Here is an 18,080-nt window from a genome sequence, read left to right as displayed (position 1 = left end):
ACAACAATAAGCTCTTTACATGATTTCTCATCCAGTCCTCACAGCTGTAAGCAGTGCGGGCCTGATTGTGCAGACTGGAAACAGGCTCCGCCGAGCCCAGGCTGCACGGCGCTGTTCGAGTCACACCAGCCTTGGTCACTGTGCACAGTTTGTAGGTCAGCTCAGGAAAATGTCCTCCATGAGGGTTCCTGTTGATATAGCCAGAGGTGAAGGTGGCAGTACTTAGTGATGTGGAGACACATCACAATAAGGGACTCCAACAAGGCTAATAATGGGTGGAGAGCTGTTTTGCAGGCAAAGAAGCAGTGGCATTTGGGGACAGCCATTTGTCAAAAGAATAAGGCATCAGCCCTGGCCGGTTGGCTCAGTGGTAGAGCGTCGGCCTGGCGTGCAGAAGTCCCGGGTTCGATTCCCGGCCAGGGCACACAGGAGAGGCGCCCATCTGCCTCTCCACCCCTCCCCCTCTCCTTCCTCTCTGTCTCTCTCTTCCCCTCCCGCAGCGAGGCTCCATTGGAGCAAAGAGGCCGGGGTGCTGGGGATGGCTCCTTGGCCTCTGCCCCAGGTGCTAGAGTGGCTCTGGTCGCAACAGAGCGACACCCTGGAGGGGCAGAGCATCGCCCCCTGGTGGGCGTGCCGGGTGGATCCTGGTCGCGCACATGCGAGAGTCTCTCTGACTGTCTCTCCCCGTTTCCAGCTTCAGAAAAAAAAAAAAAAAGAATAAGGCATCTCTGGGAGCTCAGGAGTAGGTGAGTCTTTGGGTCTCCCCTTCTTGTAGTTTTCAATTTCTGAGTTTTATTGGGGGAAAAAACTTGAGAAAAAATGTGGAATTTAAAAATACTATTACCTTAATATAGCCAGCAAGTTTCATATATGTCTCCTATTTCATCTAAGCACCTTGTTCTCTCCTTTATTAAAGCTTGATGATGATGCCCTGCTTTGTGGCCACCTATAGTGAGATTCTATAGACCTCCCTGCAGCCCCCAGCCCCTGGTCCACCAGTCAGAGATGGACAGGGGACGGAGTGAGAGCAGGGCAGAGTGCCAGCGTCCGGATTTAGTATTTGCCACTTGAGAAGGAGCGCAGCAAGGTGACAGTCAGGATTGCCTGGGAATCGGTAAAACTTAATGCACACAGCCTGCGACTACTGCGCTAGACTTGGCCCTCCTAGTGAAAGCTGCACAGGTGGTGCACTCCGGCCAACTTCAAGATGAACACTTTTTATCTTATTTTTATTAATTTTAATGCAGTGACATTGATAAATCAGGGTACATATGTTGAGAGAAAACATCTCCAGATTATTTTGACATTTGATTATGCTGCATACCCCTCACCCAAAGTCAAATTGTCTTCTGTCACCTTCTAACTGGTTTCTTTTGTGCCCCTCCCCTCCCCCAACCCCCTCCTTCTCCTTCCTCACCCCCTCCCCACACCTCCACCCCACCCTCTGTTACCATCACATTCTTGTCCATGTCTCTGAGTCTCATTTTTATGTCCCATCTATGTATGGGTTCATATAGTTCTTAGTTTATTGATTTATTTTTAGAGAGAGAGCGAACAGAAAGAGAGATAAACATCAGTTTGTTGTTCCACTTATTTATGCATTCCTTGGTTGATTCTTGTATGTGCCCTGACTAGGGATCAAACTGCAACCTTGGTGTATCGGGAGGACATTTTGACCAACTGAGCTACCTGGCCAGGGCCACGCTGAGCGCTTTTGGCTCTTGAAGGTGTTATGTTTTCTTGCTTTTGGGAAAGAGAAGGACTGACTATACTTTTCTCTAACCAAGTAGTGGTAATGGGCCTTAGGAGTTAGGAGTTATTTGTATTGATCTGAAGATTTTTCCAGTTCATACTCAGAACTATTATAAACAGTGAAAAATATTGGAAGGACCTTTAGTTGAGATTACTTATTTTAAAAAAATTATATGGTATATATATTTATCCTTTTCCTAAAGCACTAAAAGTAACCCTGGGCCAAGAAAGGGTCCATTGGTTTTCAAAAAGTACAAGAGGATGGCTCAATTCCTTCATATTCAAATGGTCTTTTGTGTATGTGTGTGTGACAGAGACAGAGAGGGACAGACAGGAAGAGAGAGAGATGAGAAGCATCTATTTTTTTTTGCGGCTCCTTAGTTCATTGATTGCTTTCTCACATATGCCTTGACTGGGGGGGGGGGGGGGGGCTACAGCAGTGCAAGCCAGTGATCTTGGGCTCAAGCCGGTGAGCCTTGCTCAAACCAGATGAGCCCACACTCAAGCTGGCGACCTTGAGGTTTCAAACCTGGGTCCTCTGCGTCCCAGTCCGATGCTCTATCCACTGCGCCATCACCTGGTCAGGCTCAAATGGTCTTTATCTGTGTTGTGAGTAAGGAACTGCTAAGGACCTGTGGCTCTTGGTGAATTCCACCTTGTCTGATGGGGATGTGCTGGAAGAGTAAAGTACTTGCCAGATTTCAAAGACACATATATAACTCAATCATTTTTTAAGGATAAAATGATCATTAATCATTGTTTATATTGATTAGATGTTGCAGTGATCATATGTTGGGTAAACTTGGCTAAATAAAATATATTATTAATGTTCATTTCATCTATTTTTTTTTTACTTTTTACATGTGGCTACTAGAAATTTAAAGTTACATTTGTGGATCTCATATTTTGGAGGAGCTATTCTATAAATAACTGAAAGTATGGAATATGTTTCTATAAATTGGAAGTACTAATGTGTGTTTTAAAAGAAGATTTTAAAAATAGCTTTATAAAACACAGGAGGAGGAAATTAATTAACTTTAAGTATTCAATAAGCAGACCCTACTTACTTGAGAGAGGCTTGTTTTACCGTTCTCAGAAAAATACGTTGGGCAGAAATCATCTTGGTTATTAATAGCTATTTGGGGAAAATGTTTTTCCGTAAGAACATCGGTCAGCTTGAATCAAGTATTTATAGAGCATGGTTTGTTAGTATGTGAGAGAACTGTTACGCATGCATTTCCTCTGACATTTCACCCAGGTGTTTCCGTGTTGGCCACCTCGGGGCCTCATCCACTGGGCGTACTGGCAGCCATAACAGAAGAGCAGCTGGGTAGCGTCTCACAAATACCCCGGCCCTCTGGCCCCTCTGCCTCATGCTCTGCCTCCACCTCACTTCCCCCTCTGTCTTTAGAGTGCTGCGACACCTTCCAGGAGTGTTTTGTGGGTGAGATTCCCAGATGCCACATTTGAGATTCCTGAGTGAACAGGTCTGTTGTGACAAGCTTTAGCTCTTCTCTCCCCACACACAGCCACCGCTTTGCTCCCTGTCGACAAGGCCTGTGGGGGACACCCAATAACTGAGGCTTGAGTTCCCAGAGAGTGTCAGGTCCCCTCTTGATGCATTCCCAGGGTCCCGGCCCAGATTTACTGCTGATGCCCAGAATCCTGTAGCATATCATTTCTACATCAGGCATAAACCACAAACACCTTAGTTTTTATCCTTTTTGCAGCTAAAGACCGTAAATTTCTGAGACTCTTAAAAATCTGATTTAAAGAAATAGGAAGACATGGATATCATATCTTTATTAATATTTGCTGAATATATCAGGGATAAAAGTATTTTTTAAGTCCTTAATTCTTTTGGAGTATGTTTTTTCCACAAAATACAAAACCATGAATTTTGAATTAAAGGAAGGGTGGGGTCCAAAGACTCACCCACTGCTGAGCTCTCACACATCTTCTCCATGATTCTTTGACAACTATTGGCTTGTTCCCAAATACTTCTTTTCCATTGCCCATGAAAGCCTGACTCCTCCATTCTGCCATCTCTCCTTACCGCTGGCCAGCAGTTCAATGACTGGGGTCAGGAAAGGAGAGAAAGCAGGAAGCCACTTGCCCTGCCATGTTCCAGGGATGGAGTTTGGCACCTTAGAGAGAGTCCAGCTTACATGAGGAAGTTAAGCTTTGCCAGGGAGATGGCAAGGGCTCACGAATGGCGCTGCACTTCTTGACATGCACCCGGGGAGAGTCCACTGGCTAGAGCACTGTGTGGATAAATCCGCCTGTGGGAAATGGATGCTTCTGGTTGTGATTACTAAGAGTATTCTTTTTTATATATTTTTGCTCTAAGTGGAATGTGAATCACCTCACAGAAAATCTGTGGACAGAGAGGAGAGACAAATGTTACCATGCTGTCTGAAATCTCAGGTATCGTGCCTTGATCTGACCAGAACACAGAAAGAACCTTAGGGATGTGAGTCCTGTAAGGATTCGGTTAATGTGATTTTGCTTAAGGCTAAATGAGCTGATGCCAGCACAGTGCTGTGCAGGTTTCACATGTAAAATGTTCAAGTTCCTTTCAGATGCCCAGTCTTGCCAGGCTGAGGTCATTGCCTAGAGTGCTCTGTCAAAGCAGTCCAGTCTGACACGGCACAGATTCGAGTGTGAGGGCAGAGGGCAGCGCCCTGGACAGCGACCACGTGTTTCCGTCTAAGTGCCCCGCTGTCTGACTAGGAAACACAGACTGTGGATTCAGTCCAAAGCCTTCTGAGTTTCATGCAGTATTATTTGTCCTCCACTCTGGAACCTATAGTTTGTACTTAAATTAAGGACATGTCTAGCTTTCCATTGACTCACTCATGTGTTACCTGCCATGGTCAAATCATCGAGTCGCCTGGACTGAGAGAAACTAAGAGGAAAGTATGGTTCCCGGAGCAGAGTATAAATCGTTAGCCACAAAGGGGAAGAGGAAGAGAAAGATAGTAATACCTCTGTACTCTACCGTTTGTCCTCATCTGGAAAATGAAAAAGAGAAAAAGCAACGCCTTCCCTGTTTGGACACTGGTATTTCTATTGTTGTGACACTAACTGTGCTTAGGACATCATTATCTAGAGTAGAGGTCCCCAAACTACGGCCCGCGGGCTGCATGCAACCCCCTGTAGCCATTTACCCGGCCCCGCTGCACTTCTGGAAGGGGCACCTCTTTCATTGGTGGTCAGGGAGAGCAAAGCACAGCGTCGCTCACGTATAGTACTACCAGTGATGCAGGATGCACACATCACGGCTCTGGAAGCGCATCATATCACTTGTTAGGGCTAGCAGTGACAAATATGGAACCGGACATTGACCACCTCATTAGCCAAAAGCACGCCCATAGTTCCCATTAAAATACTGGTCAGTTTGTTGATTTAAAGTTATTTGTTCTTTATTTTAAATATTGTATTTGTTCCCGTTTTGTTTTTTTACTTTAAAATAAGATATGTGCAGTGTGCATAGGGATTTGTTCATAGTTTTTTTTTATAGTCCGGTCCTCCAACGGTCTGAGGGACAGTGAACTGGGCCCCTGTGTAAAAAGTTTGGGGACCTCTGATCTAGAGCCAAAGGACAAATATGTGCCCCACAGAGTTTCTTTCATTTATGTGATATTTTGTGTGAGGTTCAAATGAGTTAATACGTAGAAAATTCCACAGAAGCTTCAAGTGGAAATGCTAACATATAATCAGAATTACATGAGTTTTGCTGTTGTGATCACTGGCTTAATACCGTTTGAGGTTGTGAACAACCTTGAGCCATTCACGAAGGAACCATGTGTGACCAGAAAGACTTTTATATCCATAATAAAAATTCTGATTTTTTATTTGTCCAAAGGTAAAGACCCTCTGGTTTTATGATGTTTATTTTTAAGTTAATTCTCTTTTATACACAGTTACTATTTTCAGCTAGTTCTTACTAATATTCAACAAAATGCCATTGTACCTTAAAGGAATTTAATGGAAACCCCTGGTCACAGTGCCGGGAAAGAGACTCTCCATGCGAGGAGGATGCTGGACCCCCAGAGGCCTCACTAAATGGTGCCATGATGTATTTACTACAGTCCCATCTCAGCCTGAGCATTCCAGACTCAGAAGCCTTACAGAAACTGAGGAAAGCATGTGAGAAACAGATATAGAAACCAGACTAGAACAGCCCTTTGGCCAGCACAGGACATATTCTTTCAGTAGACAGCTCTAACTGGGAAAGTGAAATATAATCAATTTTTGAGCCTGGACTTGAGGACATCAGGAAATGTTCTTTAGCTAAGATATTCTCTCAGTCTACCAGTAAATATTTATGGGGTGGCTAGCATGTGGCAGGGGCTGAGGAAACAAAATGATTAAGGTAGATTCTGTTTCAGAGGCACTAATGATCCAGTTGGGAAGCTACTCACATAGTTGGATACTTCCTCTACATCCTACAGTCATCCATTCAGTCAACAAATGTTAACTGCATGGCCATGGCATAGCAGTCACAAAGAATACTAAACAAGAGAGAAAAACTTTCTGTTCCCTCTGGAGGCACAGACTCAGGTGGAAGCCAGTTACTGTGCCCAGAGTAAAAGCAAAGTCTGAGACTGAGTCATGTTGCGACACTAAAGTTGCAACAAGATAGCCAGGCGGGAGGCAGGAGGATGCCTCCATTCCCATCAGTGCTGTGCCTATTCCCCATGTAAGATGGGGGCAGTAACCGCCCTTCTCAGGGGCACCTGGAGAAGAACATTTCAGAGGGCGTGAATAGTAAGTTCAAACCTCAGAAGTGGGCAGGGGCCTGACCCATTTTCCCGTGTGTTGGGGACGATAACTGTGCCTGTCTCAGGATGCTTGGAGTGCAGGCTCTGAAATTTAAAGTGGGTAATATGATGAACAAAAGCAGTCATTTGTGATTATTTATAATACTAACATCTAGCTGTCCATGTGAAAGGATCTATTAGGTAATTATTATTTAGCTTTTGAGAGCCAGATTCAAGTTAGTGAGTTTTATAGTAGTATTTTTTAGGAATCATTTTGAAGGGGGTAAATGCAAATATAAAAACAATCTTTCCTGCCTGACCAGGCGGTGGCACAGTGGATAAAGCGTCAGACTGGCATGCAGGGCACCCAGGTTCGAAACCCTGAGGTCACTAGTTTGAGCGTGGGTTCATCCAGCTTGAGCACGGGCTCAGTAGCTTGAGCACAGGGTTGCTGGCTTGTGCGTAGGATCATTGACATGAACCATGGTCACTGGCTTGAGCCCAAAGGTTGCTGGCTTGAAGCCCAAGGCCACTGGCTTGAGCAAGGGGTCACTCACTCTGCTGAAGGTCCCCAGTCAAGGCACATATGAGAAAGCAATTGATGAACAACTAAGGTGCCACAACAAGAACTGATGCTTCTCATCTCTTTCCCTTCTAGTCTGTCTGTCCCTATCTGTCTCTCTCTTACTCTGTCACTAAATAAATAAATAATCTTTCTGTTTCTCATATTTATGAATAGGTTTGTATATCTGTGCATGTATTACAAATGCATAGATATACATGCATTTGTAAGGTTGGTTATCATTTTTTAAATCTCTGTAGATACAAGTACTAGATCACAAAATAATTATTTTTCGAAATAATATTCTTCAATATCCAGGTACGAAATCTATTAAGGAAAAAGCTTGTTTAGGAACTTAAAAAATCCCTTAGACTTGTTTTCTGTTGTCTTTTAGTTTATTCTGGATATTGCAACATTTAGCACTTTGCAGTTTAATTTAAAAGGATTACCTATTTTCTTAAATGCTTAAGCAGGGAAGCAAGTTGCAGTTATTGATTTTCTCTGCATGTCTTCCGTGAAAGCTGTATTTGCTCTGTCCCCAGGGACCATACCTCTGAACTGCATGCTTGCTGGTGACAGCTCGGACCTCTGATACATAACCAAAGACCTTGCCTAATACCCTTGCAACTGCGCGGGGAATTTTTATTAAGTAAAAGTATCATTAGAGTAGACAGGATGATGAAGTTTAATGAGCATCTTTTGTGCATGAGATTGTTAGTTTTGCTCTGCCAGAATCCTTGTTTCTCCCCTCCAGTGAGGCAGATAGTGAGTCTAGAATGTATGGTGCATTTTAAAATATCTTATATTTTATATTTTGGTATAGCTTAATATGTAAGCCAGCTATAGACATTTTTGGCTATTTATAGGGGTGCCACTGGTACCTGTGTGTTTTATACATTTCTATATTGTGTGTTGGTGAAGGGCACTGTGGGTTATAAGGGGAATGAGGAAGCCTCATACTGCCATTACTGAATTACGTGTAACCATCTCTCAGAGGTTTGAGCTCCAAAAATCATTGTTTTTTGAATTAATGAGACTTCTCATGAGAATATGCTGTTAATGTTAATTTTTTTCCTTTAAGACTCAGCAATTTATTTGCTAAGTTTCTGTCACCGGCCCCTCATAGCTTCTAGATAGCAAAAATAAAGTTATTAAAAAATGCTTATTAATAATCCTGGCTTCACACATTGTACTCAGATTTACTTGTAAAAATTTTTAATTTAGCATCTGATTTGAGATTATAAATAAATTGCTTCTCTTCATTATTGTCCCTGGCCATGTACTTAGATTTTAAAATTGGTTCTTTTCTTGGTCTAAGGACTTTCCATGGGAACACCCAAAACAACAGGAGGGAGGAAGATGACATGGGCAAATGACTGAAGAACAGCGTATTGTACCTCTCATATACCTGGCATTCTGAAACACAATATTTACGTAGCACACAATGTGCTTCTAGCAGTGCCATAGTATATAGAACACAAAAGAAGTGAAATCTGCCCACAAGGAAACGGACAGCTTATTAAAAAGACAAAGCTGAGAAATCTACCAAGATGGGAGACAGGGTAACTTGGTGAATTAAAGAATTTGATCTTTTGGAGATTGCCTGGCTTTGATCAGAGCCCCAGCTTGCTACGCCTCAGTTTCCTCTTTTGAAAAATGAAGACTAGAAAAGCCCCTACTTCATTGGACTGTTCTGACAGTGAGTGTAGAATGAATGGTAGCCATAGTTTAATGTGCAGTCATAAAAGCACTCTACTGGTCCTTCAGAATAACAAGCCAGGAGCAGGAATTGCTGTGTAGCCCATCAAGGACTTCATGGGGAAGCCCGGATAAATCCCACAGTATTCTGTGAAGACAGAAATCGGGGGTGGGGGAGCTGGATGGGGACTGTGAAAAGCCTAAAAATATGGATGAGATCTTAATTACAGAAAGAACTCAGGCAGGCATCCCAAGCAGTAGTAACACAGATCAGCAAAAAATAGGCCCAAAGCAGTGCTGGCAGGCAGGGAAGGTTAATCCCAGGCCTCTGGTTGATTTAGCACTTTTGTATTTTTCACAACAGTTCAGTGAACTGAAGCCAGTCTGTCAGATACACCTGAGAGGCAGACAGGTGCAGATACACCCATTTCCCAGCTAAGATAATAGGTGTCCCGGAAAAAGATGTGACTCTAAGGTTACTCAGCTAATACGTGGCAGAATTCACACTCAATCCACACAGCCTTCCTCCAGGCCAGCCTTTCTATACTCGGGTGTGGAAGTGAACAGAGAGATGAGGTTGCATAAGCTAAGTGCAATGTGGCATGTTCTTTGACAGCTATATGCCATGTACCAGACTGGGTACTGGATCCTGTGGGCAGTGTATGCTGTTTTCCATGAGTAAACCAAGAAAAGATAATTCTGTCACTTATGTAAAGGACACACTAGAGGAGGAAATGGACCAGTATCAGAGAGACCAAGAAAGGACCCATTATGGCCCTGGCTGGTTGGCTCAGCAGTAGGGCATCAGCCCAGCGTGGGGAAGTCCCGGGTTCGATTCCCAGCCGGGGCACACAGGAGAAGTGCCCATCTGCTTCTCCACCCTTCCCCCTCTCTTTTTTCTTTATCTCTCTCTTCCCCTCCCACAGCCAAGGCTCCATTGAAGCAAAGTTGGCCTGGGCCCTGAGGATGGCTCCATGGCCTCTGCCTCAGGCGCTAGAATGGCTCCGGTTGCAACTCCCCAAATGGGCAGAGTATTGCCCCCTAGTGGGCATGCCCGGTGGATCCTGGTCAGGAGCAGGTGGGAGTCTGTCTCTCTGCCTCCCTGCTTCTCACTTCAGAAAAATACAAAAAAAAAAAAGACCCATTATAATAATTCAATGGCCATGTGACAGGGGCCAGAATTAGTGCAAGAGAGAAAAAGAATGGATAAAATTATAAGATGATGAAAATAAGAACACACATTATAAGCAACTAATTGATCCATTGAGTTATGAGCCTTTTGAGAAGCTAAAGAAAACAGAATTCCCCTTCCACTGAAAAATACAGCTTTGCTTAGAGTTTCAGGTGCTTCCCTGGTCCCAGGCTAAGAACATCTTTTGTAGAGCAAATGTCAGTCAAACTTGATTTATGTGGTGACCTAATAAAAGAGACAGAAGTCAAAATGACTTCAGTGACTTCAGCTTTGATCCTGAAGGTCCAGAGATGTGGACAGACTGTGGACGTTGGAATAAAGAAAGAACTGTCATATGTTCTGGTTGGGTTTAAGAGCAAAGTTTCCAAGTGACAATAGGCACAGCAGGGGTTGAGGATGGCAGTGACTTGGAGGGCTGCTGCTCAGAGATGATCATCAAAGCTATAGAATTAGATGATTGTTTTAGGGAAAAGAACACAAAGAGATAAATGCAGAAACACTCGGACCAAGGAAGTATCCCATGAGAAAGTAACAACCAGGATAGTGTATTGCAACCAATTTTCAAGTAATGAGGAAGTTTTCAAGAAGGAATTGGAGTGGCTCACACTGGTCTTATTGCTGCAGCCATGAGGGGGTTGAGGGTCTCTATGAGACCCTTGGATCCAACAGACACTAAGGCATGTGAGGTTTTTTTCCCTAAAAATGAAAATGCACATAGTAAATATCTATTGATAATAGAAAGCATGCATATCATCCTGCTTAATATAATATTTATTGCAAAATGTATTCTGATTCTAGTGGGCTAGAATTTTTTGCTATGCAGTCATAGATGTCAACAGTCAGGAGCTTTCAGTTGCGTGGAGCTTTACGTGGCCAGTGTGCAGGCTGCTTTCCCAGGACGCCTCTAAGGGGCCCGCCTGGTGACCCCAGCAGTCACGATGGTGCCTCTAGTGCTGCCCTTCAGCAGGGAGTCTCCAGGTGGCTGCTCGGGAAAAGGCCACCCACAGGGACGAGGGGAAGATCTGGTAGTCCTGGCTCGCTCATGTCCCACAGCAGGAGTGCACTCACATCTCGCCTCCGTAGTCTCTTTAGCAACAGAATCCCACTCATCAGACTCCTGAGTGTAATCGATCCTTTCTTGTCACTTTAGATTGTTCTTTGTTGGGTTTTTCCCCCTCTTTAATCATCTCCCAATTATCATCTATAAAGCTCAGGTTTCAGGGGAGAGATTTTCTAAGGCTCTGTGCCATAGGTTTCCTTAATTTTCTGGGTTGAACCGCTTGCCCACTGGTGGTGGCTGCCCCATTGGTGACCTTCAGCCAGGCTCCCTTTGTCAGTACTCACACCGATGTGGCCAGGTTTCATGTCTGCCAAAGACCTCCCTGAGAAGGACCTGGTGTCAAGCAGCACTCTGCCTGTGCTCTGCGTGGAGGCTGTGTCTGAGAAGGGGAGGGATCTGGCCACCTGAGCCCGAGTCACGGACCTTCGTGAGAGGTTCAGGTGGCGGAGCCGTCCCGGAAAGACTACGAGGGACTTGAAGAGACAAGAGCTTTTCCCTGTCTGAGTTAACCTTCTCCAAGGTCTCGTAAGGTAGCTGGAAATTTTTATCCTCATTTTGCAAATGGGGACATCAGATTGTGTCACGTTAGTCTTTTGCCCAAAGTCATACATCATTCAGAGCCAAATGATGCAGGGATGAGAGGTCAGTGAGGACTGGGACTTCCCCAGGGCTCCTCTGGGCAGGCTGGGGCAGATGCCACCTGAGCAGAGGACTGAGGGATGTGCTAGTTAGGAAAGTGCCGTGTGCCAGGATCTCAAGGATAGTTGGGATTTTCTCAGGTGGGGAGGTAGAAGGAACAAGCCCAGCAACTGTAGTCACCAAGCCTGAAGGGGGAGAGTACTTCATGAGAGGAGGGTATGTGGTTGTCAGGACAGAAGTCTCGCCCACACGCTGTGAGCTGCATTCATTCATCATGTCTTTTGGCTTCTATATTTGTATGAGGCTTTGACATATGGGGTTCTTTTTGGCTGGGAGAGACTGCCCTCCAAGAGCTAGCTGACTCCTGGAGACAACACCACCACGCCTGCAAGCATGCCTTTCCCATCCAAACCAACCACTCTGCGCCCGTACCCCCAACCACCGCCCTCATCTAAAGCATATACCAAGACAGGGTTCCCCTCTCCTCAGCTAGCCACTATCCCTGTGGCCTAGAGGCCACTGACAAACCCTAACCCTACACTCTCAAACTTGCCTACTCTGCCTCACTCGTTTCTTTCCATAGAACCACCACAAAGGCCGCCTCACCCATTTCTTTCTGCAGAACCACTGTAAAGGCTGTGGGCCACGTTCTCTCCTCGCTCCCTCTGCCTCCTGACCGCCCGTGGTGCTGCCTGGCATGGCCCTGCATGGTGCAGCATGCCCCTCCCTTCACTCCCTCTGCCTCCTGACCGCCCATGGTGCTTCCTGGCGTGGCCCTGCATGGTGCAGCATGCCCCTCCCTTCACTCCCTCTGCCTCCTGACCGCCCGTGGTGCTGCCTGGCGTGGCCCTGCATGGCGCAGCATGCCCCTGTCAGAAACTGCACAGAGGAAAACTTTCAGTGATAGTGACCTCTGTGTCATCACTCAGTAATCCTTCATTGCCCTCTATGAATTAACCCCAGATAAAGTCAAAACATGAGCCATGCGTATTAGCTTCAGAGACTGGAGGGGCAGGACCGTCCAGTCTAACTGCAGTGGGGAGGGGGCAGTCTGCCAGCCTGTTCCCTTCTGCTGGTAGAAACAGTACCATGGTTCCTGTGGGCACACTTTGTGTCCTTTCTGAAACTTGGTTTTTAACTTTTCCTTCCTTTTTTCAATGAGCTGCTACCCCAGAAAATTTCTATTTTTGCTGATAAAATTAAGCAGAATCTTCCTGATTGGCTGCCCTGTGTACAGCCCAGAGAGTTTCTCTTACTGTATAAGGTGCCTATTGTGGTAACAAATGACGGCAAACTTGGTGTCTGAAAATGAAAGAATTATCTTACCATTCTGGAGGTCAGGAATCCGAAATCAGGGTTGCTTCCTCTAGAGGCTCTGGAAAGAATGCATCCCCTTGGCTTCCTGGTTTCTGGAAGCCACCTACATCCTTGGGTGGTAGGCCTTTCCTCCACCCTCAAAGCCAGCAGGGTCACGGGCTCCGGTCTTTCTCTGACTCTGACCCTCCTGCCTCTATCTAGTAAGGACTCTTGTGGTTACTTGGATAATCCAGGTTTATCATTTCAGCTCTGCAAAGTCTCTTTTGCCAATATAATATTATAGTCACAGGTTTCAGAGACTTGAACGTGGACATTTGGGGGAACATTGTTCTGCCTACCACACTTCCCAAATGTAGCCCCCATGGCTGACTGCTGGTAGAAAAACACATCCATGGCTGTGGGCCCAGGGACACTTGTCCTTATCGGTCTGCACAGTGACATCTCCACGTGGGAATGGCTGCTTAGTGACACAGCGACCTGCATCTGCCCACAAAGCTGGAGGAGCAGAAGAGTCCTGCAGAGAAAGACAGTGTCATCCAGGCTCGGTGGCGACTCGCTGGGGAAATGGGGCATTGCGCTTAGCTCTGCCTTAGTTGCTCTTTTAAAAAGAGGATTAAAACTTTTCTTCCAGAGATGCTTGGGGATTTGGCACAATAGAAAAGACCATATTATTTTTTTTCCCCTCAGAGGAAAAATCCCTTAAGAAGTAATTATGTAATTATCTGTGTTTAATCACTCTGATTATAACCCCATGTCAGTCCTGTTTTTCAAGTGGCATTTGCTGTCCAATTGCAAGAGGCTTGTCGTGGTGCTGGCTTAGTGAACCACCATGAGGAAAACCATGTTATTTTCAAATTACGTATGGAGAAACCGAGGCATGGTGGAGGTGAGGGATGCTTGTCTTTGCCCAGAGTCCACAACTAGGAAGTGGAAAAACTATGACTTAAACATCCAGGTCAGGAGTGCTGTCCATCTGGCCCTTTGCAGGGACTTGCTGTGCAGCCCTGGGAAGTTCAGGCTCACAGTGGGGTCTACATATAAAAAGGCAGGAATGGAAACTGTGGAACATTCCAGTTCCTTCCTTACAAAAGGAGCCTTGCTGAGCCTAGAGGACTTCAGCACTTCCTTCTGAAATGACTGTGCTGGATGACCACCTTCCAGGCCAGTCAGCCCCACCCCTTCCGAGAAGCCTTCCACACTTCCTAGGTCAGTACGTGGTACGTAGCCTGCCCTTATCACATCTTCTCTTCTTGCTCTGACCTAATTTTTGTTAATGCCATTTTCCTAGCACCTAAGTACTGCTGCATTTCCAAGTGCAGGGTCTTTTAACCCTTAAAGTCTGATGTTGTCTATGAGTAATAACGTGTATATATTCTTTTCCCTTATGGAGTAAGGACTTAGAAAATAGAGGAGATACATGAAGCCATAACTGAAGATCCTGGGACCGTGCGAATGGTCAGAGCAGAGCCATGTCTTTGCATTGTGTTAGTGAGAGCAGAGGGCTCCCTCCGGCATATCACACTGAGGCCCTCAGCCCTGAGCGTGGGGCAAGGGGCATGCTAGGAGGAGCGGGAGGGCAGGCTGGTAGAAGATGTATGTTTCAAAGTGTGTGATCAAGGAATATAAACCAACAAGGCTGCTTTGGCTCAGGGTTTACTCTACCTGCTAGATGCATCTGGGAGACGTGGAGACATGCTGGAGGGGGAGAGAAAAGACAATGCAAGAGAATATTCCCATTTCAAGATCTTCAATTTAATCACCTCTGCATAATCCCTTTATCCATGAAAGGTTACAGTCGTAGGTTCTGGGGACTGGGACGGGGGCATCACTAGGGTTGAGGAAGCCACAGCCGTAGAACTGGACCAGCTGGGCTTTCCTCTTGGCCTAAACCGATGGCTCATTATCTGGGGTCCAGGGCCCCTGGTGTCCATGACATAGACTTCAGGGAAACCAGTGACCCTTTTTAAAGTCTGACGGAGAGGGACAGATGTGGGTTTAAATATCCGTTTTCCTGAGTAGCAGTGTCTCTTGAAGGAGGAATTTTTCCGGTGGAGGCACAGGGCGCCCACTGTCAGGCAGGGTAGTCCTGGGCCTCTCCCATTGCATTAGCAAACAGTCTAAGCTACCTTAAAGAAGTTGAAAGCTAATTGCACGCTCAGATGTTACCTGTTTACAACATGTGGAACCTATTTGATTCAAGAGATGGCCCTCTGCTTTCCTGGGCAGTGGTCAGCAAACTCATTAGTCAACAGAGCCAAATATCAACAATACAACGATTGAAATTTCTTTTGAGAGCCAAATTTTTTAAACTTAAACTATATAGGTAGGTACATTCCTTATGAAGTAGCACCCGCACATGGTATTTTGCAGAAGAGCCACACTCAAGGGGCCAAAGAGCCGCATGTGGCTCGCGGGCTGCAGTTTGCCAACCAGGGCCCTGGAGAACACCCAGCACCTGGCTGGACGTACGCTCTCCAGCGTCTGGGCTGTGTGCTGCCGGCGCCGGGCTGCATTCTAAGCTGCTTGGGAGCAGAGCCCTCTCTTCATGGCCACTGTCAGTGGAACCTGCTCAGACTGCTCTGAAGGAGATGCTCAGCCTCTGGAGAAGATAGAATGCAGAATCGCCTAGCAAAACCCTAGTGTCCAACTTCCCCATAGCACTTGATCAGTTGACCAACTTTATGTGCCAGCCCTGTCCCTCAGGCCATCACCACAGTGCCATCCAGAGATCAGTAAGTGCCAAGTAGGGCCACACTGTGCCCTTGGCAGAACGCGAGCATCAGAAGAGGGCTCGCTTCCCTGACGACCTGAGAACAGGGAGGCCAGTCTTCGTGCAGCCCTAGTGCAGTTGGCACAGATGTCTTGCCAGAGGCAAAGTACGGCATTGCCTTTGCTCTACAGAAACCAAGACACCCACCGGCTCTTAGTGACACAGTTATATCATCAATAAAGGGAGTTGAGGTTGAGCTGAATTTATTTTAAGGTAGCTTTTAATTTAGTTTAATCAGAATTACTCATAAATTATTGATTAATTACTATCTGCTGTTCAGTTCAATCCTCTCAGCCACAGAGCTAGTTTTCTCTGTGATGAATGCCATCCACCGTAATTGTAGGGTACTTTGTCAACATTTAATCAGCGGTACTTATTAACACGACATTGATGTGCAGTCGCCACCCAGCACCATCAATCAGGCACGAGCAGGCTGCGCGGCTGGACGCCGTTGCTCTCTGTCACATTATCCAGCCACTGGGCTTTCGGGCCAGGCATGGTGCTCACTTTTCACTAAATGGAGACTCTGTCTCTTCAGTTCTATCCAATTTTTGTTATTGTCGACTTAAACGCTCACAGCCTTCGGAGTGTCTGTCTGGAACATCTGGGCTGGGCATTGTCAGTTATCACAGCCCTGTTTCTCTCTTTGGTGTCGTCACAGCCAGCCAGTGACTGAGAAATTCCAAGAGACTTTCAGAATTGGACCTCCTGGAGTGTGTGTGTAAGCATTTTTAGTTCTTAAATACAGTGTATGACCCAGAGAAAGCAGAAATGATCTTTTGGTTTTCTGATCACTTGGGTTACTGAATATTCCTGGAGATGAATCCATTGTTTACAGCTTTACCAGTAGAAGCTTATCTTGTACTAGGAAGGTCGATCTCATGGTTTCTCCTTCTCTCTTTTCAGTCTCTACGGCAGACACATGCAGGCAAATCCGGAACCACCGAAGAAAAATAATGACAAATCAAAAAAGATCAGCCGGAAACCGCTGACCACCAAGAATAAATAAGGGGTTGGGCATGGGCTGGACTTCTCCCTTTTCTCACTATTATTTCTGTTCTTTCTTGCTCTGTCCCACAAATAAATACAGTTGACCCTTGAACAACAGAGGTTTGAACTTATACGTGGAATTTCTTCTATAAATACTATAAATGTATTTTCTCTTCCTTAGGATTTTCTTTTCTCTAACTTTATTATAAGCATACAGCATATAAATAAAACATGTAACATATAAAATATGTGTTAATAAACTGCTTATGTTACCAGTAAGGCTTCTGGTTAATAGTGAGCTATTAGTAATAAAGTTTTTGAGGAGTCAGAAGTTCCATGTGCATTTTCAACTTTGTGGGGGTTGGCACTCCTAACCCCAGTATTGGTCAAGGGTCATCTGTACCATGTGTGTGTCTTTTTTTCACTTTTCTTCCTAGTGCTTACCATCTTACTTTTAATTTCTTTTGTATGTGGTAGATTTTTTATAAGTTTTTAAAAGCGTTTCAATTTCTTTCTTCAAAACCACCAAAGGCAGGAAACAAAGCTCTAATTCAGCCGCAAATTTCATGGTAGGCTCAGGTTTGAGTTTCTTGAATAGATGTTCATAGAGCTGCTTATTAGCCAGAGAATAATTAAATCACAGTCACTTTCCTGTCATAGCTAACACTGCTCACTCTTCTCTTTATTCACATAGCTCATTCTTTTGCTTTATTAAAATTTTTTCTTCACCACTGAGATATTGTTAACAAATGATTTTAATAAAATCTTGAATTGTGTCATGTGTTTCTTCTTGTATAGAAAACAATCTGATCTTGGGGTGTATACATATTTCTTTACTTTTTCGCCCCCAATTTTCTTATCCCCTTTTACTGGCTATAGATAATAAACTCAAACTTTCCACGGGAAAAAAAATAATGTAAAATTAGAACTAGTTTTGTCTCACATTGATTTGTCAGGATTTGGGGTGTTTTTTTTTTTTCTTTGAAGTCTGATACTAATTTAAGAAGAAGCAGAAAAAACAAATCTCTGGGAGATTCTGCCAAAGGATTTTGGAAAGCAGCATTTCTTAGCTGAAGAAACGGTAACTGCTCCCTGTGGCTGGGAGTCAAGAGCTGTGAAACAGGGAGAAAAAAAACTCAAGTATGTTTTTTGTCACTGCAGAAAATCAGCTCATATCAAAGCGTTCTTCTAAGGGGATTTAGCGATGCCAAAGAAGTTGTGTAAATGTGCTCACTCTGCTACACACCTCGTGAGGAAACTGCACGCGGAGAGTCATCCAACACCGACAGTTGAACAGCTGTGATAGGCAGCTTTGTTCTTATCATCAGTAACGT

The 18,080-nt window shown here is 45.0% G+C and overlaps 1 protein-coding gene across 2 annotated transcripts in view; it reads left to right on the top strand.

Annotated features, from left to right (window-relative positions):
* Positions 1 to 17,522, top strand: part of RSU1 (Ras suppressor protein 1) — a 208,380-nt gene extending 190,858 nt beyond the window's left edge. For both annotated transcript variants that reach the window (XM_066385509.1, XM_066385508.1), the window contains one exon: positions 16,663 to 17,522. In XM_066385509.1, the coding sequence (XP_066241606.1) occupies positions 16,663 to 16,765 (103 nt within the window). In that variant the 3' untranslated portion in view covers positions 16,766 to 17,522. The remainder of the gene's footprint in view (positions 1 to 16,662) is intronic.
* Positions 17,523 to 18,080: the final 558 nt, after the last annotated feature.

Source organism: Saccopteryx leptura, chromosome 5, assembly GCF_036850995.1.
Source record: "Saccopteryx leptura isolate mSacLep1 chromosome 5, mSacLep1_pri_phased_curated, whole genome shotgun sequence".
NCBI classification, from domain to species: Eukaryota; Metazoa; Chordata; class Mammalia; order Chiroptera; family Emballonuridae; genus Saccopteryx; species Saccopteryx leptura.
This window is presented reverse-complemented; position numbering and strand designations above follow the sequence as displayed.